Source organism: Capsella rubella, unplaced genomic scaffold, assembly GCF_000375325.1.
Source record: "Capsella rubella cultivar Monte Gargano unplaced genomic scaffold, Caprub1_0 scaffold_1, whole genome shotgun sequence".
NCBI lineage: Eukaryota > Viridiplantae > Streptophyta > Magnoliopsida > Brassicales > Brassicaceae > Capsella > Capsella rubella.
This window is the reverse complement of record NW_006238923.1, coordinates 8,564,096-8,587,645: the sequence shown is the minus strand read 5'-3', so window position 1 is coordinate 8,587,645 and position 23,550 is coordinate 8,564,096. Positions and strand designations below refer to the sequence as shown.

The window sequence follows — 23,550 nt, the reverse complement described above, 5'->3', positions numbered from 1 at the left end:
TTACATATGTGTTGTATCAAATTTTCTTGATTCATAAGTATGAAAGTATAAGTATAATATAAGTATATTCTTGATTCTGCGAGCTAATTCTAATTTATTGTGTGTTGAATAAAATTGAGTAGAAAAATATAGCTAATGCAAATTTATATCATTTCAGTTTTTATATTAAAGTGTGAGTTAAGAATTATTTGAATAAGAAAGAGGTAATAATATATTATTTTGGAAATTGTGTTACAATAAAATATTTAATTAAATATTTCATAATCAAAAAAGAAAATGCATATATATAAATGGATCTTTATAACTTAATTCTCTTGTTGTGCGATGATTGAAACTAATATAAGATAATATGTTAGATTTGTATCATACTTTCTAAAGATATTTATATCAAATTCTTAAAATGATTATTTCAATGATTTTTATGTCACATAAGAACATTAAAAAATAGAAAAAAATATTAAAGATACATGAATATAATGGAAGAGAGGGAGTGAATGTACTTATATGTTGATAATCAAAAATAGAAAATAGAGATGGAATTTTCAAGGAAAAAAAGATAAATTATAATAATGTAAGAAGTATATCAATATATCATATAGTCTCTAAAAGTTTCTACAGTTGAAATTTTATATAAGAATATTTTTTTTTTCAAAACTCATACAACAAAAATAAACAAAGCAACAAATTTCATAAAGAAGAGAATGAGAGAATGAGAGAATGATATAATGATATAATGAGAGAATGAGAGAATGATATAATGAGAAAATGAGTATATATAAGAAGATAAGTGATGGGAGTTACAATTTCATAAAACAATTATGGGAGTCAATTATAATTGATTGTGTATTGAAAAAATTGAATGGAAAATATAGTTAATGCAAATTTATGTTATTTCAGTTTTTATATTAAAGTGTGAGTTTAATATATATGATTAAATGTGTTTTGTGGTTTCTTTGTTTTTTTTCTGTTTTATATTAAAGTGTGAATCAAATATATAATATTTTTAAAAGTTACATGCCATATTATTCACAAATCATATATATATATATATGATAGTTATTCTTTGATTTAAATTCATTATATTATTTTCTCAACTGTTTGATAATAGAAAATTAAATAAATTTTGTTTGATAATCTCTTTAATTCTTCTCTTATAAATTAAATTTTAAAAATTAGAAATTATGTTATAAATAATTTATTACCCATATTAATAACTTTAAAATGTATCTTTAAAGGAGTAGGAAAAAAAACTTTAAAAATGTATCTTTAAAGGAGTAGGGAAAAAAAGTCATAGCAATTTTCTTTCAATAAAAAATTATAACAACTCCATTTTATGTTTAGCTTATATGATATTTAATTTAATTAGAAACTAAAATTAGGAAAAACATATTTTTGCAACAATTACACTTTTTAAAAAGCAAACCATACATATAACATATAACTTACAACACAAAATCATTAAAAAAAATAATTAAATGTTAAATTATAAATTAATAAAAATAACACATGTCAGAAGCATAGAGCGACACATGTCGCGTTGTGAGGCAAAGTTAAGAAAAAACCTTGTCTTATTATATAAGATATTCATTATTTGATTTGAATGAATGTGGATGTATGTATATTTTAGTGAGTCAAGATGGTCTACTCTTACAACTCTCCTCGATCTCGGAGAAACTTGCGGTTGAATTTGCAGACGGAGTAACTGAAACGATCCCGGCTTCTTTCATTGAGTTCATTGACCGTCAAGTTCTACCACAGTTCAAAGATCTGCCTCATGACCAGGTACGTTCTACAAAGTTCTTTGAACCAAATTATATATACACACTTTTACTCAGACTTTGGATATTTCGTCATATCTAATATATGCGTTATTGTGTTCACAATCCATATATATACACACATGTGGTTGTAGATTGAAGAGTGCCATAGACGCAAAGACTTTGATTTCGATAACGGAAAAAACATTTTGGACAGCTCCCGTTTCACCTCAAATGTCTAAAACCAGTTTGGTCCAATCCTGTCTGAAAAAAAAAAAAGCAAAAGTAAATGTTTGCAATGCAAGTATGTTTAATATGTGTTTTGTTATATCTATGTGTGGAAAAGCCTTTCATATGGAGTGAAGATTACTTAATAAGCTTAATAGTTAATATGTATGGAGAATATCTTCTCCTTATGAGTCATGATTTGTATAATAAATAAGAGTTTATATAGCCACCTACTGAAAGTTTCATAGTAAGCAAAAAGTATTATGAAATAATGTGACCAAAAAAAAGGAAGCAAACTAATACTTTATTACAGCTCTTGGTACACACACATTCACAATTTTCACAAAACCAAACCAAAAGAATCTGATGTTTATGGGAAAACAAAAAGATAGATCACTTTTAAAATTTCTGCTTTTCGTCAAATGTAGTACATTTGGATTGTTTGTGTCACTAGGAAATATTGCACCCGCCACTTGCAAAAGTAAGTAGAGAGGAGATAACAAAGGTAATTACAGAGCATCTCCAAACCAACTTGCGAAATCATTTAGTACTCTTATTATGCTTTAAAAAAAATAAAAATTTACATGCATGTATACATTATATTAACAAATTGAATTCCATGTTGTAAAATTGTGTCTTTTCAAAAAGAGACCTATTGGTTGGAAATAATGTAAAAGAAAAATATAAACCACAAGTATAATCCCTATTATGGCAAAACAGCATCTTCGTCTCCTTATTCTTACCAGACACTTAAACTAGCAAAAGGAATCGTTTTTTTCTTTCTCTTGTAGACTTTTATGTTTCTTCATCCTTCAATTTCTTCTTTATAAAAGGTGACTCTTATCTTAGTAGTCCCAACAATTGCAGTAATTGACTCAACATTTCATTTATGAAAGTTACAAATGGAAAATTCAGACACCAATGATTCAGAAGTTTTCTTTTGGTTTCACAACCAAAGCCACAGCCATAAGTTTCCTCCTTCTTGCTTCCCTCCGAGCTCTCACACTGCCTATCATGGTATATATATCCCTGTTGCACAACTCTTAAGATTTTGTTTTTTTTTTTTTCCTTTGTTTCGTGCGTTTACTCAAAACGCAGTTTCTTTATACCTTTGACGAATCTTTACCCCCAAACCGTAGCCACTTAGATTAAAATACAGTCCTTTCATTTTAATAGAGTTTGAAAAATATAGTAAGAACGTCTTTGAAAAACCTCATCATGTGACGTTGAACAGATTGATCTCTACTATAATATTTTTCAATTTTTTGATAAATATTTGTGTCATTCCTCATTCTCTTCTTAATTTCAGGATCTAGCTCAATGAGCAACAGTGAGCCTAACACGGTGGACGAAGAAGGCGTATGTGAGAGCCACGTGTTGCGTGAAATAACCAAGACACGGAAGTTGACACCAATTCAATTGCGTTTACTAGAGGAGAGTTTCGAAGAAGATAAACGACTCGAACCAAAGAGGAAACTCTGGCTGGCCGAGAAGCTAGGGCTGAAGCCAAGCCAAGTCGCTGTCTGGTTCCAAAACAGAAGGGCTAGATACAAGACAAAACAGCTTGAGCACGACTGTGACTCCCTTAAAGCTAGCTATACTAAGCTTAAAACTGACTGGGACATTCTCTATTCACAAAACCAAACCCTCAAGAACAAGGTACATCATCATTTTTGTAAATTAACAAGCCAATTGTGTAAGACATTATGTTAAAAAAACTGATAAAAACATTCAAACAGGTCTCCCTTCTCAAAGAGAAGCTGCGAATGCAAGAGAAACTTGAAACACAGAAGCTTGGGGAAAACGGTATCTCGATGAAAAGCTATAACACGCAGTACAGTGAGGAAGAAGATGGTGTGGGAAATCAATACAGTTTCCCTGAGCTTGCAGCTCTTGGATTTTATTATGATCCAACCTTAACCTCATCAAATCTAAGGCTATAATAGTATAATATGGCTGTAATAGTATAATATCTATATTCCGTGTGCATGACTCAAGATATGTCTCTTTTTTATCTTTAAGGTTTATATTCTGTGATAACAAAAAAGTAGTCATGGATTGAATAAAAAAAAATTCAATTGCATTTGTAAGTTATATATTTCAATGACTAGAGAAATGATATGAATATATGATAACAGTAATAATTAATACTATAACACAATAATTAATACTTTTACACAAGTCTTAATTCAAAACTCAAACAAAGCTGTGATAGCCAGTTGCACGGATCAGATCAGACGACTCAGATCCAATTATTTTTCACATTCGATCACGTCAGCAAGATCTAACAAACTGCAGACATGTAAATGTTGTCGGAATCATTTAACGACACGTGGCAATATAAGAGTATATAGATTTCGTGGGATCCACCCACTGATTTGTCTCTTTATCACACGCTCGGATGTTCAGTCCAGTTACTAAGTGGGCCTTGAGGCTATGTTAGTTCGGCCCAATTAGCTTAAACCCAATTTAATTCCTGAAAACGTAGAAATTTTTTGGAAGGACTCAGCGAAGTAACACGAGTATGACGAGCCGCCGCAAGAGAGACCAAACCTACACGTACAGCACAACACCGGCGCGAATTTCAAAACGCCGGCGACCATGGGCACCTCCGTCATCGGAACAAGATGAGATCATCGATAAACCGACCAGAAAACCTCCGCCGCCACCTGCGCTGGTAGTTATGGGACTTCCCGCCAACTGTTCAGTTTTAGAACTGAAATCTCGATTCGAGATCTACGGTTCAATCTCCAGAATCCGAATCGACAAAGACGGGTACGGATCCGTTTCATACCGCACCGCCGAGTCAGCAGAAGCTGCCATTGCTGGTAGCCACGAGCCTTCTTTTGGTATCTCAATCGATTCAAAAAAGGTAACTAAAATGAAAACACTTTATGAGATCATCTGTTGTAAAATTTGGGTTTTGTCAAAGGGGTACTTGTGTGTGTATTGCAGCTGCAGGTGGTTTGGGCGACGGATCCGTTGGTGAAGTGGAGGGAAGGTGTGACGGTGGGAGAAGGAAAGGATAAAACGACACCGTCTCTGTCGTCTTCGTCTAAGCTTGTTAGGCCTGTGATGCCACTAAGAAAACATGGGAGAAGTAATAGATTAGCATCAGCTATAGTGAACCCGAGAAGTAATAATATTAACGACGGAGAGATCATCGGTGGTGGAACTCCGGCGAGGATAAGGGAAATTAAACAGAGAGATATTGTAGCTTACGATGATATTCTTTAACAGGATCCAAGTACCAAATTGTAGTAACTTTGTATTTTGGGAGTTCTGATAAAAGTTTGATTCTTTGAAAATGTGTGTATGTTATATGAATTTAGCAAACGCTCTTGTTAATCGCATGTGTGTAAAGTTTGGTTCTTTACTTTATAAATGAGTTGAGTTCTGTTTTTTTTTTTTTTTTTTTTTAATAACATATTTACCAAGTCAACCAGTCAAAAGTCTCTGTCGGCTTCACTTGAATTGAACAACTCGGGTTTTAAGATTCCCTGCTAAAATCTAGTTCCCAAAAAAACCTACTTAAACTCTCGATGGCATCGTTTCAGCCACTTTTGTTCGCGACCAGGCCGTGGAGGATTTGTCCGATTGTTAGAAAGTGACACGACCAGGAAAGATTTCAATCACGGTGTTTCCGAGCGAACCATCAATTATAAGAAACCCAGATTCTATATTGATTCTACCGATAAATTCGTCAGAGGGGGTCGAGATAATGGCCGAACACGGTGGGACACCAGCAGATGAAGAAGAACAAGTATGGAGCTGGGGAGCTGGCACAGACGGCCAATTAGGGACGGACAAGTTACAAGACGAGCATCTCCCTCAGCTTCTCTCGTTGATTTCACTTCCTTCCATATCGATGCTCGCCTGTGGCGGCGCTCACGTCATCGCCTTGACTTCTGGTAAAACAACCTTAAAATCTCTGATTATAGGAATGTCGTTGGTTATGTCAGGTAAGTTGACTACTTTATGCGTTTTTGCAGGTGGTAAGGTCTTTACATGGGGAAGAGGAAGCTCTGGTCAGTTAGGACATGGTGACATTCTCAGCACCTCTTTGCCAAAGCCTGTATCTTTCTTTGACGACTGTGTTATAATTCAAGCTGCAGCTGGATGGAGTCATTCTGGTTTTGTTTCAGGTAAAACATTAATAGATTTTTCCAACTACTTTTAGGAACAAGAGATTATTGATCTATCTCCGTTTTGTATTGTGTGTCGTTGCAGATTCTGGTTGTCTTTTTACATGTGGCAATGGCACATTTGGTCAGCTTGGTCATGGTGATAATATGTCGCTAAGCACTCCAACTAAAGTCTCTTACTTTCTTGATAAGAGTGTGAAGATGGTAGCTTGCGGTATGCGCCATTCACTTGTCTTGTTCACAGGTAACGTCTGAATATACATCACAGGTTTGCCAAGAGAACTGTTAAGTCTTGTGTTTTTCTACATTTGATTTAACCAGTCTTCTTCAGGGAATCAAGTGTGTGGATTCGGATCCGGAAAGCGCGGACAGTTAGGTTTCTCATCAGACAGCACAAAGTCAGTAAATCTTCCATGTCTTGTCCCTGGATTAAAAGATGTTGAGGTTGTTCGTATATCAGCTAACGGAGATCACAGTGCAGCTATATCTGGTAAGCTTTCAAGTCTCACGTTCTGATTCATTGTTTAATCGAGTTCTGTGTATCTTTTGTTAATCCCTGTCTTCGGATGTGCCTGGCCAGCTGACGGTCAGTTGTTCAGTTGGGGAAGAGGATTCTGCGGCAGTCCGGATGTTCAAACCCCACAGTGTTTGCCTTCATCTCTATCTTTCAGAGTTGTTGCTTTAGGGTGGAATCATGCCTTACTACTAACCGGTAATTTCTGCGTGTATGCATTAATTACCTTCTAGAGCTCACTGAACCCATTTTCATCTGTCTGTGGACTTGTTGAACAGTTGATGGCGAGGTTTTCAAGCTTGGTAATACCCTTAATAAACAACATGAGAAGCAAAAACTGCATACAGATTCCTCTGAAGCTCCCTTTGTGAAAGTTCCGTATTTTGATGGAGTAAAAGTTCTGAAAATTTCAGCAGGTGCAGAGCATTCTGCTGCAGTAACAGGTAAAAAATGGAGAGGACAATTCTGTTATAGCATTTTTGTTCAGACTTCGTCTCCATATAAAACATACCCCATGTGAATATCTGTTGCAGAAAATGGAGAAGTTAAGACATGGGGATGGGGTGAACATGGTCAGCTAGGCCTTGGAAACACCAGTGACCAGACCAACCCTCAACTGGTGAGCCTTGGAAGTACATACCTGCAAACGAAAGAGATAGAAGTATATTGTGGAAGTGGATTTACTTATGTAGTAAGGCGGAAACAAGAGCTTAATTCTTCACCAACCTCATCATAGAAATGGATGTATGACATCTTATGTGTGTAAAATTGTACAATGCAAGAAGCCAATTGTTTACATGAGTCTTGCGACTCTTGTCAGAAGAAAACAGTGGTCATACTAGTACAATATACAAATCTTTCTTACTTCTTGTTTTGTCAAGATAAAACCTAGTTCTACTGCTTCCTTGGTACCTTACCCTACATGAAAGTGAAAATCCCAAAAGAACCTAAAACCCTACTGATTCAGCTCATGCTCCATCAATGGTGGGACTAGTTCTGAAATGTTGTTGCCTTTGACCTCAAGAGATGATTAGCAGATTGTTTTCATATCCACCACATGTAACAATGGGTCGAAGCGGGTCAACTTTCCACTGGCCATCAACTATAAACTTTATCTGTGAGTAAAATTTAGCAAAGTTAAGATTTTGGTTTTCCTCATGAACGGGAAAAATGATGGTTGCAGATACTGAGTTAACTGAATAATCTGACCTCATATTTTCCAGGATATAGCTTTAGAGACAATGAGAAGACTCCGTTCTCTGCTTTCTTCATCTTCCTCTGGTTGTAAAATCATATCAATTTAGGAACAAAAACATCAAAAGAGAGCAATACAATTCCTAAATTGATAGCTTGATGTCAAATTCAATGGAGCACCAGATATGAAGCAGTTTAATTTCCTGTAACAAGATTAATCATATAATCGATGTGAACTGACCTGGGTAGACCAACCGTCAAATGAACCCGTTAATAGAACTTCGGAGGCTGAATTAGGCCATACTATGGATGCGGTTCGGAGTAATCGTAAAGCTCTACTAGCATGATCGATTCTTCTCTGTTTCTCCCGTACAATCCTCTGTGCATCTCTAGAAGAAAAGCAAAATTAACCAATGAGATACATTATAGCCATAGCCATTAATCCTCTTATCTTTTTCAACAAAAGTAATGAGCAAAGCATACATTATAGCCATAGCCATTTTTCCTTCAAGAACTGCCAACTTTGCTCGTGTAGACCGCAACTTATTTTGGGCATGTATGATCTCATTCTCTTTGAACTCCCAATCATCAGAAAGGTTCTCCAAGTTCCCAGAAGTAATCTCACTATCCTAAATGAAATCATAAACCAAAAATAAGCCAAATCGCAATCGCTTCTATTTTAATAGAAATATGATTTTAGGTGCCATCTGGTCAAACAATTACCTTACTTGTCACAACATCACCAGGAGGAGATCTAAGGGAGTAGAGAACAGAAGAAAGTTCTGACTGGAGAAGTTGAAGACGGCTTTTGATATGAGTTTTATTTACATCTTCTGGGGAAGATGCAGTTCTGTCTTTTCCATTCATGCTATCACTAGTACCCTTATTCGCATTACCCTTCTTCACACCATCCAAACCACTGGGAGAAATTTCAGCAGCTGTACGATATATATGTATCAAGGCTTCAGAACCACTTTTGTATTAAATCTTTGTATGGCTGAAGACAGAAGTCACTCCATACCTTCAAAACCTTCATCAGTAAATCCAGCTCTCTTCATACTCCATGTCCTCCATGTTTCTGATGTAGGCGAATTGGTTAAGCCTTGAGTTCCTGAAACCGAACTGGTTTCTTGATACCTATTTTGTGCAGATTCATCTGAACTTCTCCTACTTTCAACTTCTTCAATTTCACTAGCTGTCTTTTGGGAAAAAGCAGGCAAGAAGATCTCACAACATAAACAAATTTTTCATCTGGATTATATGATGTGCAATGAATAGTAAATATTGCAGATAAAAAAAAAAAACATACCACAATCCTGGAAGACCAAGGAACTGAACCATTTGGAGAGATATCAGCCATGGCACCATTGCTTTTCCCATTCTCCCTCAAGCTAATCCCTAGACTCAAATTCCTTTCTTTCTCCAATCTGGTCAAAATGCCTTCAATTCCACTATCGTTACCAGCATCTACTTCTCTGATAAAACAGAACCTATGTTAACATTCTAGAAGATATGTTTCTAGGGAATGAAATACCAAAGAGAAGAACAGCAAATTAAATGACTCACTCTCTTAAAGATGAAGAAGGAATTGACGAAGAATCAAGAGCACCATGACTCAAAGTTCCATCAATCTCTTGAGAATAAGGATTACGAAGCTGCTTCTCAGTATGTAAATCCCAAGGCTTGACATTTTCTTTGACTTCTTCCTCTTCTTGTCCATCCAAATCCCAACCCATTGAAAGCCATCCACCTTGGTTAACAATTCTCTCAACAAGATCAAACCTTCCAGAACGAATCAAATCCTTCTTACTCGGAAACATGCCAGGTTTCTCAGAGCTCTCCATAAACTCCAAAATCTCCGATTCAAGATCCTTACTCCCATCGCTATCCCAACCCAAACTAGGCTTATTATTACACCGAGAGCAACAACCTTTCTTCCTCGGCTTGACCTCGAAAAACCCTAGAACAGTAAAGCCACAACCTTTCCCGGGGAATCGTACGCAAGTTTTGGCCTTGTAATTGGGATTAAAGGTTGAACAAAAAGAAGAAAGAGACAAAAGGGTATCGGAATCAATCATCGAATTGCGAGAAGCAAAAGAGGAAATGGGGCCGGAGTAGAGAGAGACCATGGTTGGAGCATTTCGTCGAACACTTTGTGTGGGTTAGGGGATTCTATCAAACAACAAAGTGTGGATGGAGGAGATGTCAAGCAACGAACAAAAATAAAACCTATGGGAAAACGTGACACCGTCGTAACTGAGAATTCAGAATCAGCCAGAGCCAGCTAGCTTAGCTCAGGTTAGAAGAAGAAACTAAATGAGGGCATGTGAGTGACCGCACAAGAACCAATCCGGAAAGAAGAAAGAAGGAAAAAAAAAGGAGGATGCTTTATTCGGACGTTAATCGAATCATCATCATCAAGTAGAAGAGGTATCTTGCGGTTAAGTTTCTTTAGATTCTCTCATTTTTTGGTTCTATTAAGTTTGACGTATTATTATTACAGTTTATTTCGACATGCATCGACGACTAATGAACCCATATTATAAAGTATCTTGAATTCGGGAGAAAAACTAATGATTTGTCGATTAATCATATACAAATTTATGTCATAGACTCGATTGGGGTGGCAAAAAGGAGATTAGGCCATGCGGTCTAGAATCCATGCCAAAGTTTTAGAAAATATCTCTCAATCAAGAAAGTCCCAAAAAAGCTTTTACTAGATATGAAAAAGAGACCGCAAATATTTTATTTGCCTAAAATACATAGAAAATAAGAGCCATTGATCGAAAGAGAAGAAACCCATTTTGTATGGCTCTAATAATAATTCTTATGATATAGAAAATGTGAGCTGGATATATAATTATTTTGGCACAGTTCAAACTTAACCAAGACAATACTTATTTACAAAATACAACTTAGGATTATATATAAGTCGGCACTGTTTTTATCGATGAAACACACATGCAATTGGACAAGTTGTATATATTTTGAGAAACCGGCTTAAGACTATGCCATATCTTATCCTTCTTCTTGAATTGGATGAACCAGTTCTTTTGAATTAGATTCAAAATATGACATATTTCCTACTAGCTCAATCCTGGATACAAATAAGATGGCTCATTTCAAAGCTTCAAATTATGTCTTTATTATTGTTCTTATTCGTGTTATTTTCATCATGATTATCCGTAACACCATGCCAAGACCACCCATTGTTCCTGCTTGTGACCATGCGTCATCTATATTGCATTCTACCTACTTTATGTAATTCGTATAAGTTAAACAAATTTAGTTGTAGAATAATATTAAACGTAGATTTTTGGATAACCAAATGCACACTAGTAGTAATATACAAGAATTTCACATTACATAATTCTCTTACATTTGTTTTTTTCTGGTAACATGTTAAGATCTCTTAAATTTCTATCCATATTACTGTCTACTAGAGATTTATCTCGTCACTGGAATATGGAACTAAGGATACAAAGTGGCGATGTATATTACAACACTGCGTTAAGTTGGAACAAAACTCTGGGAAGTACGAACTATAAACTTTATAAGAGTCAATAATTAAGATCTATCTACTCATTTACATTTTTAAAAGAATTTAATTATTTAACTCTCTCAAATCTTCCGAGAGCTAAAATATTCATCAAGCTTAATTGTATGAGAATGAACTGATTAGATAATTATGAGACTATTAACGTTCATGCACTTTTGTTTTCCCATTGTCTAGAACATATATAATAGTGCAAAATAAAACTGATAATATGATTGTACATCCAATAATTTGTTTTAGTAAAAAATAAAATGATAATATTACTAATTGTAAATTAAACATAGAACGGAAATATATTAAATGTATAACTTTATTCAAACTCACCATTACCTTAATTTTAAAAGTGTCAATAATTAAACTAATATGTCTCAACACACAATATATATAACCTCTAATAACAAGTGAAACGAAATCCACACTTACAAGTACGTAAGAACAAGGAAGAAAGAGAAAGCGATTGAGAGAAAAGGTTTGTTCTTTCTCTCTCTCTCTCTCTTTCTCGATTTTATATCTATAAATAAGAGAAATCATCCTCAGCTTCATTTCATCTTCCAATTACTGTCTTGTGCCGTGTGTGGTTCGTGCCTTAGTCAGGGTATATTGTTTCTGATCACACTATTCCACCCAAAAAAGCAACTTCATGATATTTTATATATTCTAAAACTTTAGAGATTCATCTTCATAAGAGAAAAAATACACACACTTCTTCATCTTCTTCGTTATTTTTTGCTTTTTGTTTATGTTTCATGATCTTCTATATTTTATTGTTTGCAGCTTCCCATTTTTTTCTCGAAATCATTGTCGTCGTCGCGCGATGGAAATTGTTGAGGACTCGAACAGTCGGAAAACTTTGTTGGAGAAAAAACGTGGAGGTTGGAGAGCTATTACGTTCATCCTAGGTATGTTCTTTCTTTAATTTCTTCTTTCGTTTCTTTCCATATATTTTCTTCTTTTTTTTCAATAAAATTATTAACCTTCCTTATACGTAGTACATATGGTCCATTCCAAACAATATAAACATGGTAAACTATTAAACGAGTACCACTTTCGCCATCCATTGTATAAGTTATGGTGGACCGACCACGCTATACATTGATCTCTTTCAATCGATTTATTAGGTGTTATTGTAGAGAAATGTTGTCTTGTGATCTACATCTTTCTTTGTTTTAGAAAGACTTACACAATATGAACACTTTTTAAAAAGCCACTGCAAAAATAGAAAATTTTTTCTTGTAAGTATATCACTTTTCTATATACATACATAAATAGACATTTTTCTTGTAAGTACAAATATAGATAACAAACAGTCAGTACCCTATATATATATATAATTTTCTGAATTTACGTTCATTTCAATGAAAATTAAGAACTATAATATTTCATCAATTTTTTCTTCCTAATATGCATGTAGTTGTGGCCAACACCATGCTAATATCATGAGCACACTATAACTCATTTCCGAGTCATGCAATTCAATAATCTAAGAAATTAAAATAGTGTCAAGAGAAATGGACTCAAAAGATCAACTTATGTAGTGGACACCATTTCAAGTTATTGTTTAGCTAGGTATAAACGTTTGCATAAGCATGTATTAAATAGTTATTAACGGCCGGTCCAACATAACTTAAGTTACCTGTCTATTTATATCAAGAAGAAAGAATAAAAAATGGTAAAATACTTTGGATAACATATATGTTTTCATTTGCTGAGATTAAATCTTGCTAAATGATGAGATCATAAAGGAAATGAGACGTTGGAGAAGTTAGGATCGGTAGGAGTATCGGCAAATCTGATGTTGTATTTGAGAAATGTGTTCCATATGGAGCCGGTGGAAGCTTCCAACGTCTACTACTTGTGGATGGGTCTCACCAACTTCGCTCCACTCCTCGGTGCGTTGATCTCCGATGCCTACATTGGCCGCTTCAAGACCATTGCATGTGCATCCTTCTTCTCACTTCTCGTACGTTCCCTCTTCTATCTATTCATAGTTTCTAACAGATTATATAAACAATTACATTCAAATAAGGTTTAAATTGAGTGTTGAATTATACTTGATCACCCAAAAATAAAAATTGGACTACAAAATGATGATGATAGTCTCTATTTGACTGTTAACTTGGTTTAGGTTAAAATATTTACATTGTAGCTACATAATTTTATTAGGTTAACAAGTGTAAATTTTGGTGGGTTCCCATTATACAATAATGATAAAGGAAAAAAATTTGGTCGTCAGAAGACCTAATGTTGACAAATGAACATAATGCAGAAAAAAATCAGACAGTACATATATCACTATGTTATAGACTAAAACAGCAAATATGCCATTTGTTGTCATTTTTTCAAAATTTAGCTAGTTAACTTTTTCCATTTTCCATTTCCTATTAATGAACTTCCGTAACACACTGGAGTTGACAAAATAATTGTAACGTTTTAGCCAAAAACAATATGTTATACTTTTGCTCATTTTTGTATTTTCCGTAAAGAAGGAATCAACCAAATCTATGATAAAATCCAAACAGGGACTAGTGACGGTAACACTTACAGCGTGCCTGCATCAACTCCACCCACCACCGTGCAAAAACCCTCGTCCTGACGAATGCGACGATCCGAACAAACTCCAGCTTTGGATTCTGTTCCTTGCTCTCGGCTTTCTCTCCATTGGAAGTGGTGGAATCCGACCTTGCAGCATCCCATTTGGAGTTGACCAATTTGACCAACGAACAGAGCAAGGCCTTAAAGGAATGGCCAGTTTCTTTAATTGGTACTACTTGACCTTAACCATGGTCCTCATCTTTTCTCATACCGTTGTGGTCTACTTACAAACTGTTAGTTGGGTCATTGGTTTTATCATCCCAACTGCTTTAATGGCTTGTGCCGTGGTCATGTTCTTTGTCGGTATGCGGTTTTATGTGTATGTCAAACCGGAAGGGAGTATATTCTCGGGTATTGCTCGAGTCATCGTGGCTGCTCGTAAGAAGCGGAACCTCGAGATTCCGGCAGTGGATGATGCGACAGTAGAGTACTATGACCCGCCAGTGAAACCTGGCGTATTATCCAAGTTACCTCTTTCCAGCCAGTTCAAGTATTTACTCTTTACATATACTTCTAGTCTTCTGGAAACATTGGAGTTTGATGGGTTTTTTTATAATGTAACTAAGTTAATAATGTATTGGCGACATTTAGGTTTCTGGACAAAGGGGCGGTGATAGTAGAGGGTGATCTTACATCTGAAGGAGTTCCAGCGAATAAGTGGTGGCTATGTAGCATCCAAGAAGTTGAAGAGGTCAAGTGTCTGATCAGAGTCGTTCCGGTTTGGTCTAGTGGGATAATCTCAATCGTTGCAATGACCTCACAAGTAACTTTTATTGTCTTTCAAGCTATGAAAATGGATCGACACATGGGTCCGCACTTTGAGATACCGGCAGCTTCCGTAACCGTCATTTCTTACATCACTATAGGCATTTGGCTGCCTATATACGACCGCCTCTTAGTCCCGTCTCTATGGCGAATCCAAAAGTTCAGGTTCACACTCCTACAGCGGATGGGGATAGGGATCATCTTTGCCATTCTCTCCATGTTCACTGCAGGGTTTGTGGAAGGAGTGAGGCGGACACAGGCTACTGAAAGGACACAAATGTCGGTGTTTTGGCTTGCTCTGCCGCTGATCTTGATGGGACTCTGCGAGTCGTTTAATTTCATCGGCCAGATCGAGTTCTTCAACAGTCAGTTTCCGGAGCACATGAGAAGCATAGCAAATTCGCTATTTCCGCTCTCATTTGCTGCCGCAAATTATCTGAGCAGTCTGCTGGTGACCACCGTGCATAAATTCTCAGGCACAAAAGACCAGCCTGACTGGCTGAACAAGGACCTTGATAAAGGGAAATTGGATTACTACTACTATCTGATTGCTGGTTTGGGAGTGGTTAACTTTGTCTATTTCTGGTACTGTGCCAGAAGTTACCAGTACAAAGCCGGTCCACAGATGGAAGTTACTAAAGAGGAAATGTCTTTTCTAGACATAGAACCAAACCAAAGACATGATCACTTGAGATGTTAGAATACCAATGTAAGTCGTCATGACGTTTGGATACGAATATAAAGCTATAAATTATATTTGATTATAGCTCTCATGGAAAAAAAGATCTACTACTTCACATGTCGGAGGTAAAATTGATGGCCACGATAAACGAAAAGGTCATAACAAAAACCGAGCAATTGTCAAACATTTCAAACACGAGATTAGGCTTATATGAGTTATAGCATAAACGCAAAATAACGAAAGAGGCGCACTCAAAAGCCAGAGGTGCAGAAGTTAAGACGCAGCAGTAACATTAGAGTCTTGGTTGTAATGGCCATTTCCTCCACCATTACCAGCACGTCCCCTTCCTCTATTGTTGTAGTAGTTCCTTTGGTAACCATTTCCACCGGATTGGTCGTACGATTCATACCGCCCATTCTGGTATCCACCACCACCACCTCGACCTCCCCGTCCATTCTGGTAGCCACCACCACCTCTTCGACCACCTCGACGACCTCTCTGGTTCTGGTTGGATCCACGAGGCACAAAGTCTCTCTTAGCATTCTTTCCTTCCACCTGAGTAAAAGCTTGTTCTTGTTGTCCATGGACCACCTCTCCTTCCATCACTGACTCAACCTTTAATTACACCAAAAATAGTCATCAGATTCAGCCTTGTAATTTACTTCTAGATGATTAGAGGTCCACATTTCCCTGGATTACCTTTTGATGCTCATCTTGTAGAGATTGCTCAATCATAACAGATTCTTGTTCTTTGCTGTTTGATGCGTCTTCTTCCTGCAAATGGAGAACATCAGTCCCGCAGAAGAAAGAAAGAGCATACAATGGGTAACTATTCAAAACACATGGCACGGATGTATGTTTTCTAAATCACATAATGAGACACTCAGAAACATATCAACATTCATTACATAATTGTCACAGTTTATAAACACCACTTACATGAATAAAACAGAACATATTGACAACTCATAAGTACACCACTACAAAGCTTACTTTAACCAGGATAGAGTTATCAAAAACCAAGAGAACAGTGAAACAATGAAATAAAGTACCCAGCGATTAGAATATTAAGCATGTACTTTTCTGTCCTATCCAAACAACTCAGCTTTACTAATGATCCCATGTCACATCTCACCCTTATGTTGCATCATTATACTTCTCTATCCTTCTTAATAGAAGAAACCTAGACACACTCTAGACTACTTGATAAATGAAGCTTGATATGGGATTAATAACAATCCTCTCCTTCAGATCAGGTGAGGGCTTTGATCCCACAAAGCCGTGAATTGTGCAGTATGTCTAAATCCAGTAAAACTTCAATAAAGTGAGTACATAAAATTCTACCCATCACATCCACTAAAAATAGTTTACCGAGCAACAATGCAGCCAAATATAGAGTATCACATATAAAAGAAGACAATTCAGGAAATCAATCATTTTCGTGAGACCAAATGAAACTTCCCTCTCCAATTCAACTGCTAAAATAAGAAAAAAGTGAATACCTTTTGCAGGTAGTGCCCAGCTGAAGCTTCAATGTCCACAGGTACCTGGTAAGAAGTGTAGTTCCCAACTGCAGCCGCCACGTCAACCGGAGCTTTCATCTCTGGCGTAGTAGTGAAGTAGTCAGACGCCATAATCTTCTTCAACTTCTCTCTCAATGCAGCATCTGCATCATAAATCTAAGTTATTAACACAGAGAAAGTAAAACACAGAGATTATAATGAAACAGATTCAGGGTTTATTTACATGAAATGTTGCAGTTCGATTCGATTGGCTGCTCCGAATTAGCTAACCATTGCTTTGCGTGCTCAACGCAGCGCTCCAAAGCGTTCTTGTGAGATAAGCTTGAATCCATAGGGCGAGATACCATCAGACTCCATAGCTGAGAAATAGAATCCAAATCCCGATCTCCGAGCAGATCAGTGGCATCATCAGCAACGTAATCGTAAGACAAACAGCACCCTCTCTCGTGAGTCCTAGTCAACATTATCGAAGTGAACTCGTTCTGGGATTTCACATCGAAGAGTGAACCAAAGTACAAGAGATTCACCAGATCCTCCAACTTAGCCCCATCATCGCTGCCGCTAACTCCCTGAGGAGGGTCACAGACTTCGATTTCCTTTTGCTCAGACGCTGTGGTTGGATCGGACGAATCACGGTGATGCTTAGTAGCGAGACTGATTTCCTCAGAGACAGCGGCGGAGAGAGGAGCGCGAAGCTTCTCAAGCTCTTCAATAAGGACGACAACAGCTGGTTTCGAGCGGAGGACTTCCTCTTGCTCCTTGTTTAGGGTTTTGCCTTGGGAAACAGATTCTTCCATCTGAGTGATTCTGTTGAGTTTCTTACGGAGAGCACGGAGACGCTTGTTGATGAGTCCCATCACTGGTCCTTCAGAAGCTTCGGAGGAAGCAGTGGCGGCCATGTTGTAGATTATCGATGAAAGAGGATCGATTTGACCGTCTGAGAAAGATCACCACCGTTGAGTAACGGCGGCGGCGGTGGCGGAGGAAGAGAAGAAGAGAGTAGGATTTGTTAGGGTTTTCTCAGAGAAATGGAAATGGGATAAGCTGAAGCGTCTGATTTTTTTTGGGTTGAGATGTTTTGAGTTAAATATTGGTTTTCTAATGATAAATCCAGGAATACGCAAAATGAAAATTATCCATAACAAAAAAAAAGGAAAAAAAAATAGAAGTGAGCTGGAAAAATCTTAAATAAATAGGAAAGTCCAATACATATTAATATTTCAAAGATTTGTTTAGATTTTCTTTATATATATATACAGTATATATAAAAGATCCTTTAAAACTAATTTATGATTTTGCTTTGGAAAATGTCATTCAAATGTTCAAAATTGTTTTCTTAATTCTTACAAATTAAGTGTCACTCTCTTTTCCTCATTTTTTTTAGTGTAGTTTAATATTGACCAAAACAAAAACTGTAAATATTATTAGTAAAAATATTCGTCTAAAAATTTTCAAAAATAAATATAGGAGGGTTGAAAATTTTACAACTACAGTATATGTGTATAATTTTTTATTAGAGTATATTTTCTCAAATATATAATAATTTATCGATTATGAGTTGCTTGATATGATATAAGTTATTTGTATTATTAAAAAAAAGTCTCCTTTGTAAATTAAGAGACATTCTCTTTGAGTCTTTTCCTCTAATTTTTTACTAACTTTTTAAAATAAATGCAATAATGAAAAGTAAAACATGGTTTGAAAGGATATGTAATAATGCAATTATCATGTAAGATGATTTCTTAAAATTAATTGTTTTATTTTTACATTATAAAAGCAATTTCGGAATTAAAAATATGAAAAAAATAAAACAATATATAAGTTATAATAAAAAAGTTTGTAAATAAGATATTATCAATATTGTTAGGATATTAGGAAAATATACCTCTTTCTGTATGTTCTAGATTCGATTGTATTCTGGATCCTTCTAGATACATCACATACAGAAATAAATGAGAAAACTCTTTAACTGTACATGGTATCATACGTATATTAGGAAATAGTAATATTCCTCTTTTTGTATATTCTAGATTCACCTTCTATGACTTGATCTTACTTCTTAAGGGTTTTCGTATACTTCATGAATTTAATTATGTTTAACGATGGTAGCTTAATAAGAGAGAGAGATACTCAGACAGTGCTTCAAACCCCGTGATCATAAACCCGGTCGGGTGTTCCAATATTTGGTTAGTTTGGTATTATGATGATAATTCTGATTTGGTTGGTTAATCTACTTCAAGTAATTTTCCATTAATAGGACTTCATAAGAAATAAAGAGAATTATAAGAAACAAAAATAATGATATTTTTCTATGGCGAATCCATGTTCATGCAAATAAAACCCAAAAATCCAAAATGTGTTGGTTTACCAAGAAATCGCTTATTTACAAAGACAAACAAAAGCTTGTATTATATTCCCAAAAAAAAAAAAAAGAATCTTATAAAAATCCTTCCTATAATCAAAAACTCTTACTACTAATTTTTCATTTTAATGTCGACGCTTACTAAAGATTAAGAATTCAATCACTCGTTTCTAGTGTCTCCCGGGTCGAACATCGCAATCACATAGCTCTCGATTATTTTTGGTTTGCAACGTTCCCGCAAAAGTCTAGAGGCTAGCGTTGGAGGGTAGTAAAACGACATGCAATGTACCATTGTTAGGAGGGAGTTGCAAACGAAGAGGAAACAGCTTGCCGTTTAAAGGACTGCGAGTGCACACCACAGCGTCTTCCAAGCACGTTTCTTCTCTCAACGTCTGAGTCAGCTCCGCCACGCTGTTTCCTTTAAAAGTGAAAGCGTATCCAACGGTTGTTTCGTCCTCCACGTGTCCTTCTTCGTCGGCGATGTGGTAATATATGGTTCGCCCCTCAGATTTAGGCGGAGACTCAACCGACTGGTCAAAACCAAATTATAAAAAAATTCAATAACCGGAAAAAGTGAAAGTGACACGAGTGTAATTTCAAACAAAACTGAAGGGTGGTTTGGTAATATAGGAAAAAGCAACTCACATCTGAATCGGATCTGTCTGAAAGAGAAGACGGAGTCCTGGAATGAGAAACCGACAACGGCGAATTCGACGGTCTCCTATGCGGCGGTGGCGTCATCGTCTTCTGCGGAGGTGGAGCTTTCGGAGACTCGGTCTTGAACTCAGAATCGGTTAAGATCTCAACAACATCAACCTCCCAAGAAATCGAATCCTGAGTAGCCGACATGTGAGGATTATCATGAGTCACCGAGTTCCTCCACGGAGGAAGACCACCATTACCTCTGAGATAGTTACCAGATCTCGTCCTAAGCTTAATCTTAGATCCTTCCCTAACAGGCTCCCACTCAACATACGAATCGGGCCGGCTCAGTTTAAGCTGAATCACTTTCTTACCCGTAGCTCCGAGCAAGAACCGCTCGTTGGAAGCTGTCAGGTATTTGCCGTAACAGCTTTTGAGACGTATGATGTGGTGAGAGTCGCGAACCGGTTCGACGGTCCAACGAGCGTTTTTGGTTGATCCGTTACGGTTCTGGGTCACGGTTTCTTCGTCGTCGTCTGCTGTTAGGTACTTGTTGTGGCTGTTGCGGATACGAACAGCTTTTGCTTTCTGGAAAAACTCCATTGCTGAGACTAATGGTACTGTTTCCTTTTGGTTGAAGCTACTCGTTATCTTCTGTGTATTAAAAAAAAAAAAAAAAAAGAGAAGCAAATGAGTGAGTCTGATGAGATTATGGTTATGTGTTGTTTTTATATGTGTGTGTGTGACTCGACGACTGGTCTAATTTGGGGTTTTGACGGGTTACGCGGAACATGGGACTAGCTATGGCTTCGTGGATGTAAGAAAAGTCAAGAGTGAACGCGTATTTATTATCCATGTCAGCATTTTATGATTTTCATTTTTTTTTTTTTGTGTTATGTAGAGCTTTAAACGCGTCGTTTCACGTGTTTATGATTTTGTAACTTTGCCATACTTCCAATCAAAATCCTGCAAAAAAGTTTATTACGAGAATCCCAAGACTAAAGCAGAATTAGATTGTTATTAAAGTTTTGTTAAGATTAAAAAATATATGTCAATGCTTTCTAACTTTTTTTTTTTTTTTTTTTTTTTGCTTTCTAACTTTTAGAATTGGTATTGTATCTTTTCATTAATGCAATAAGCACTAAAAAAATATTTCAGTAAAAGACATTTAAATACCTTCCAATCATTCATAATGTTTTGATTCAGATTCTCCATTAGTCCATTAGAAATATTAACATATATACAGTAAGAGTCAATGTCTAATATTTAAGATTCATTTATAATATTTTCTAAAAAGATGTGATAGGTAGATACATTTGATAAACTTTTATTTGCTATATTATAATGATTCATTTGAAATTTAATAAATTTTGATAGAGAAAGGCAAAAAAATTTCCAATTTAATATCATATGTGACTTTCTACTTTTTTTTTTCTTTATAATTCTCTTAATTTCTCATAAACATATATAGTTGTGCATTATCATTTAGGATAAGATCATCAAAAAACAAGTAGTGTATATCCTCTCAATTTATTTCTACTTGTAAACTTGAGTTCCTATGTGAACGTAAGTAATTCTTGATCTAAGATTTATAAGCAATATTAGGTGGTATGACAATTAAAATGTTATAGGTAAACTATATAAACCCTTCCCACCCAAAAAAAATGTTATAGTGTCCCTATGCCATAAAAGCAATAAAGCATGGATTTAGACGAATATGTAGAGAACAAATGTTATATAAAACCATTGCCCGCAAGAAAGACCAAGAGAGGTAATTCATGAGTGTGGGACTCTCCTATCTCCTAGTCCTAAATTTGCTTTCATGGACCATGCTCCTCCATCACTACTAAATCATAACTAACACCAACTCTTTCACCTTACTTTTTTGTTCCACTTGTCTTATGCTATGTGGCACCAAACTCTTTATATTAAGCCATTTAGGTATAAGCTTTTATTGTTGATGAACCAAAAAAATGTATTTTCAAACATTAGGTGTAGCCTTAATCTTTTGTAAACAACCCACTTAATTCTTTTAAACCACCGAAGTTAAATTTTAGTTGGGTTTGTAGTGTCATATTTTGAGACTGTAAATAAACAAAAAAAAAACAATTTATAAATATATACTATTAGAAAAACATTTTGGTGCTATTAGGTTGGTGAAACGATGTGTACGTGTGTGTGCTTGTGGAGCATTATATATGTTAGTGGAGAAAAGAATCATAACTATGTCAATGTATTTATCATAATTTTCTTACGTTTTAGATACTAATACTAATACGGGTAAATCACAACCTTTTTCTCTCTTTTCCATGTTAATAATGCTTGCCAACTAAAATTTTCTTGACATATACAAAAAAGTCTAAGTTCATCGAACAATACTAATACTAATCTTTTTTTTTTATGGTAGTCTCAATTAAGAAAAAATCAATCAATGCACGACATTGTAAATGCAAAATTTGATATACTACTAAGAGAAAGACTTAATCAAACTTACCGGTTTTGGGGACCATCTTGGAGACAAAGGTAAACCAAGAGAAGCGAACCGGCTAATACTCCTCATATTTCCGACGGAAGCGGGCGACCCGGGTTCTGACCCGACCGGAGAAGAGACAGAGCTCTCATCATCTCCATCAGACATGTTCTCAAGATCAGAACCATCAACAGTTATTACATCCCAGATCAACCAGTTCTTGGTCTTCGACGTATGAGGCTCGTCGTGAGTAACAGAGTTTCTCCACGGCGGCGTTCCTCCGTTAGCCCTCATCCACTTGCCGCACCAAGACTTGAGCTTCACCTGAAACCCATCTCTCTCCGGTTCCCACTGCGTTTGCCAATCCATCAGCTTGTTAAACGACGCCGTCTGAGTCACCTTCTCACCGGTCATACCTAACAGCAACGGTTTGTTGCTAGCCGTTAAGTACGTACCGTGGCTGCTCCTCAGCCTTATCAGGTTAGGTTTATCGACGACTGGCTCAACCGTCCAAACGGCTCGCCGTGCATCTCCTTTACGGCTTTGACGGATGGTTTCTTGATCATCGTCGGCGACTAGAAACTTATCTAGGTGGCTTCGTAGCTTAACGTTGTTACCTTTCGTGAACAACTCCATTTTTTTCTTTCTTCGTGAGGTTTGTAAAGAAGAGAGACAATAAATGTTTTTTCTTGTGGATGAAGGGGAATAAAAAGATGGAGTTTTGTTTTTGGTTATATAGTTTTAATGATTTAAGAAATTAAAGACAGAAAAAGCCTGGCTAAAAGGCAACTTTGTAAGTTAATATTCGGAAGGATTATGCAGGTTGCAATTATTTAGAAATTTCACAAATCAAATGAAGAAAACGACTAAATGATAGAATATTTAACAATGTGTGAAACTTGGAAGTAAATGATCAAATACTAAAGAAATGTGTATATTTTTTTCTTGCGAAGGTTCTCTCCATCTACGTAACTTGTTGAACATTTTTACCACACGCGCGTCATGTGCGTCCGTGATGTGAAGACTTTGTAAGACAATGTCTAACTTTGCGGTGGTTCAATCTTTGGTTCTTTATCGGTTATATTACATCAAGAATCAAGACCGTGACATTATAGATCAG

General features: G+C 36.1%; 8 protein-coding genes across 10 annotated transcripts in view; 5 read left to right on the top strand and 3 right to left on the bottom strand.

Annotated features, from left to right (window-relative positions):
• LOC17898637 overlaps positions 1-1,999 on the top strand; it is a 4,801-nt gene extending 2,802 nt beyond the window's left edge. The window contains exons 5-6 of the mRNA XM_006303962.2: positions 1,628-1,782; positions 1,913-1,999. Coding sequence (XP_006304024.2) covers positions 1,628-1,782; positions 1,913-1,999 — 242 coding nt within the window. The remainder of the gene's footprint in view (positions 1-1,627; positions 1,783-1,912) is intronic.
• Positions 2,000-2,887: 888 nt separating this feature from the next.
• On the top strand, positions 2,888-3,969 carry LOC17897454 (homeobox-leucine zipper protein ATHB-54). The gene is made up of 3 exons (XM_006303935.2): positions 2,888-3,002; positions 3,295-3,644; positions 3,725-3,969. The coding sequence occupies exons 1-3, from the start codon at positions 2,888-2,890 to the stop codon at positions 3,926-3,928; spliced, it is 669 nt and encodes a 222-aa protein (XP_006303997.1). The 3' UTR covers positions 3,929-3,969.
• Positions 3,970-4,207: 238 nt separating this feature from the next.
• LOC17896865 (uncharacterized protein At1g27050) lies at positions 4,208-5,391 on the top strand. Its single transcript, XM_006305554.2, has 2 exons — positions 4,208-4,857; positions 4,941-5,391. The coding sequence occupies exons 1-2, from the start codon at positions 4,510-4,512 to the stop codon at positions 5,220-5,222; spliced, it is 630 nt and encodes a 209-aa protein (XP_006305616.1). The 5' UTR covers positions 4,208-4,509; the 3' UTR covers positions 5,223-5,391.
• An 82-nt stretch (positions 5,392-5,473) lies between these two features.
• Positions 5,474-7,508, top strand: LOC17898440 (ultraviolet-B receptor UVR8). Of its 2 annotated transcripts, none has more exons than XM_023789592.1 (7): positions 5,474-5,896; positions 5,978-6,130; positions 6,216-6,374; positions 6,471-6,620; positions 6,711-6,842; positions 6,923-7,087; positions 7,178-7,508. In XM_023789592.1, the coding sequence occupies exons 1-7, from the start codon at positions 5,707-5,709 to the stop codon at positions 7,378-7,380; spliced, it is 1,152 nt and encodes a 383-aa protein (XP_023645360.1). In that variant the 5' UTR covers positions 5,474-5,706; the 3' UTR covers positions 7,381-7,508. The 2 variants fall into 2 exon arrangements, with proteins under 2 accessions (XP_023645360.1, XP_023645359.1); XM_023789591.1 differs by having other exon boundaries at positions 5,476-5,896; positions 6,462-6,620.
• LOC17897165 (protein PTST homolog 2, chloroplastic) lies at positions 7,378-10,338 on the bottom strand. Its single transcript, XM_006304525.2, has 8 exons — positions 9,405-10,338; positions 9,148-9,313; positions 8,860-9,037; positions 8,562-8,776; positions 8,322-8,467; positions 8,080-8,227; positions 7,854-7,922; positions 7,378-7,759 (listed from the first exon to the last, which is right to left on the bottom strand). Exons 1-8 carry the CDS (start codon positions 9,965-9,967, stop codon positions 7,664-7,666), a joined length of 1,581 nt encoding a protein of 526 aa, XP_006304587.1. The 5' UTR covers positions 9,968-10,338; the 3' UTR covers positions 7,378-7,663.
• A 1,507-nt stretch (positions 10,339-11,845) lies between these two features.
• On the top strand, positions 11,846-15,667 carry LOC17900815 (protein NRT1/ PTR FAMILY 2.12). Of its 2 annotated transcripts, none has more exons than XM_023789058.1 (5): positions 11,846-11,863; positions 12,169-12,293; positions 13,137-13,354; positions 13,914-14,476; positions 14,578-15,667. In XM_023789058.1, exons 2-5 carry the CDS (start codon positions 12,209-12,211, stop codon positions 15,449-15,451), a joined length of 1,740 nt encoding a protein of 579 aa, XP_023644826.1. In that variant the 5' UTR covers positions 11,846-11,863; positions 12,169-12,208; the 3' UTR covers positions 15,452-15,667. The 2 variants fall into 2 exon arrangements, with proteins under 2 accessions (XP_023644826.1, XP_006304643.1); XM_006304581.2 differs by lacking the exon at positions 11,846-11,863 and adding an exon at positions 11,886-11,989.
• On the bottom strand, positions 15,553-18,013 carry LOC17896727 (uncharacterized protein C12G12.07c). The gene is made up of 4 exons (XM_006307574.2): positions 17,180-18,013; positions 16,936-17,099; positions 16,133-16,207; positions 15,553-16,048 (listed from the first exon to the last, which is right to left on the bottom strand). The coding sequence occupies exons 1-4, from the start codon at positions 17,853-17,855 to the stop codon at positions 15,707-15,709; spliced, it is 1,257 nt and encodes a 418-aa protein (XP_006307636.1). The 5' UTR covers positions 17,856-18,013; the 3' UTR covers positions 15,553-15,706.
• Positions 18,014-19,255: 1,242 nt separating this feature from the next.
• On the bottom strand, positions 19,256-23,197 carry LOC17898149. Its single transcript, XM_006307197.2, has 3 exons — positions 22,455-23,197; positions 19,964-20,614; positions 19,256-19,848 (listed from the first exon to the last, which is right to left on the bottom strand). Exons 1-3 carry the CDS (start codon positions 23,064-23,066, stop codon positions 19,564-19,566), a joined length of 1,548 nt encoding a protein of 515 aa, XP_006307259.1. The 5' UTR covers positions 23,067-23,197; the 3' UTR covers positions 19,256-19,563.
• Positions 23,198-23,550: the final 353 nt, after the last annotated feature.

What these genes read in the sequence shown, in the direction of transcription:
- LOC17896865 (XM_006305554.2), top strand. Translation starts at nt 4,510, where the DNA reads ATGACGAGCCGCCGCAAGAGAGACCAAACCTACACGTACAGCACAACA. An exon ending in TCTCAATCGATTCAAAAAAG is followed by an intron (nt 4,858 to 4,940) that starts GTAACTAAAATG and finishes TGTGTATTGCAG; the next exon opens with CTGCAGGTGGTTTGGGCGAC.
- LOC17900815 (XM_023789058.1), top strand. Translation starts at nt 12,209, where the DNA reads ATGGAAATTGTTGAGGACTCGAACAGTCGGAAAACTTTGTTGGAGAAA. An exon ending in AGCTATTACGTTCATCCTAG is followed by an intron (nt 12,294 to 13,136) that starts GTATGTTCTTTC and finishes GAGATCATAAAG; the next exon opens with GAAATGAGACGTTGGAGAAG. An exon ending in CATCCTTCTTCTCACTTCTC is followed by an intron (nt 13,355 to 13,913) that starts GTACGTTCCCTC and finishes AAATCCAAACAG; the next exon opens with GGACTAGTGACGGTAACACT.
- LOC17897454 (XM_006303935.2), top strand. Translation starts at nt 2,888, where the DNA reads ATGGAAAATTCAGACACCAATGATTCAGAAGTTTTCTTTTGGTTTCAC. An exon ending in CTCTCACACTGCCTATCATG is followed by an intron (nt 3,003 to 3,294) that starts GTATATATATCC and finishes TCTTAATTTCAG; the next exon opens with GATCTAGCTCAATGAGCAAC. An exon ending in ACCAAACCCTCAAGAACAAG is followed by an intron (nt 3,645 to 3,724) that starts GTACATCATCAT and finishes ACATTCAAACAG; the next exon opens with GTCTCCCTTCTCAAAGAGAA.
- LOC17896727 (XM_006307574.2), bottom strand. Translation starts at nt 17,855, where the DNA reads ATGGCCGCCACTGCTTCCTCCGAAGCTTCTGAAGGACCAGTGATGGGA. An exon ending in ATCGAACTGCAACATTTCAT is followed by an intron (nt 17,100 to 17,179) that starts GTAAATAAACCC and finishes TTTATGATGCAG; the next exon opens with ATGCTGCATTGAGAGAGAAG. An exon ending in CTGGGCACTACCTGCAAAAG is followed by an intron (nt 16,208 to 16,935) that starts GTATTCACTTTT and finishes CTCCATTTGCAG; the next exon opens with GAAGAAGACGCATCAAACAG.
- LOC17897165 (XM_006304525.2), bottom strand. Translation starts at nt 9,967, where the DNA reads ATGGTCTCTCTCTACTCCGGCCCCATTTCCTCTTTTGCTTCTCGCAAT. An exon ending in TACTGATGAAGGTTTTGAAG is followed by an intron (nt 8,777 to 8,859) that starts GTATGGAGTGAC and finishes TATATCGTACAG; the next exon opens with CTGCTGAAATTTCTCCCAGT. An exon ending in AAAATGGCTATGGCTATAAT is followed by an intron (nt 8,228 to 8,321) that starts GTATGCTTTGCT and finishes CTTTTCTTCTAG; the next exon opens with AGATGCACAGAGGATTGTAC.
- LOC17898149 (XM_006307197.2), bottom strand. Translation starts at nt 23,066, where the DNA reads ATGGAGTTGTTCACGAAAGGTAACAACGTTAAGCTACGAAGCCACCTA. An exon ending in CAAGATGGTCCCCAAAACCG is followed by an intron (nt 20,615 to 22,454) that starts GTAAGTTTGATT and finishes TTTAATACACAG; the next exon opens with AAGATAACGAGTAGCTTCAA. An exon ending in CAGACAGATCCGATTCAGAT is followed by an intron (nt 19,849 to 19,963) that starts GTGAGTTGCTTT and finishes GGTTTTGACCAG; the next exon opens with TCGGTTGAGTCTCCGCCTAA.
- LOC17898440 (XM_023789591.1), top strand. Translation starts at nt 5,707, where the DNA reads ATGGCCGAACACGGTGGGACACCAGCAGATGAAGAAGAACAAGTATGG. An exon ending in CGTCATCGCCTTGACTTCTG is followed by an intron (nt 5,897 to 5,977) that starts GTAAAACAACCT and finishes GCGTTTTTGCAG; the next exon opens with GTGGTAAGGTCTTTACATGG. An exon ending in TTCACTTGTCTTGTTCACAG is followed by an intron (nt 6,375 to 6,461) that starts GTAACGTCTGAA and finishes AGTCTTCTTCAG; the next exon opens with GGAATCAAGTGTGTGGATTC.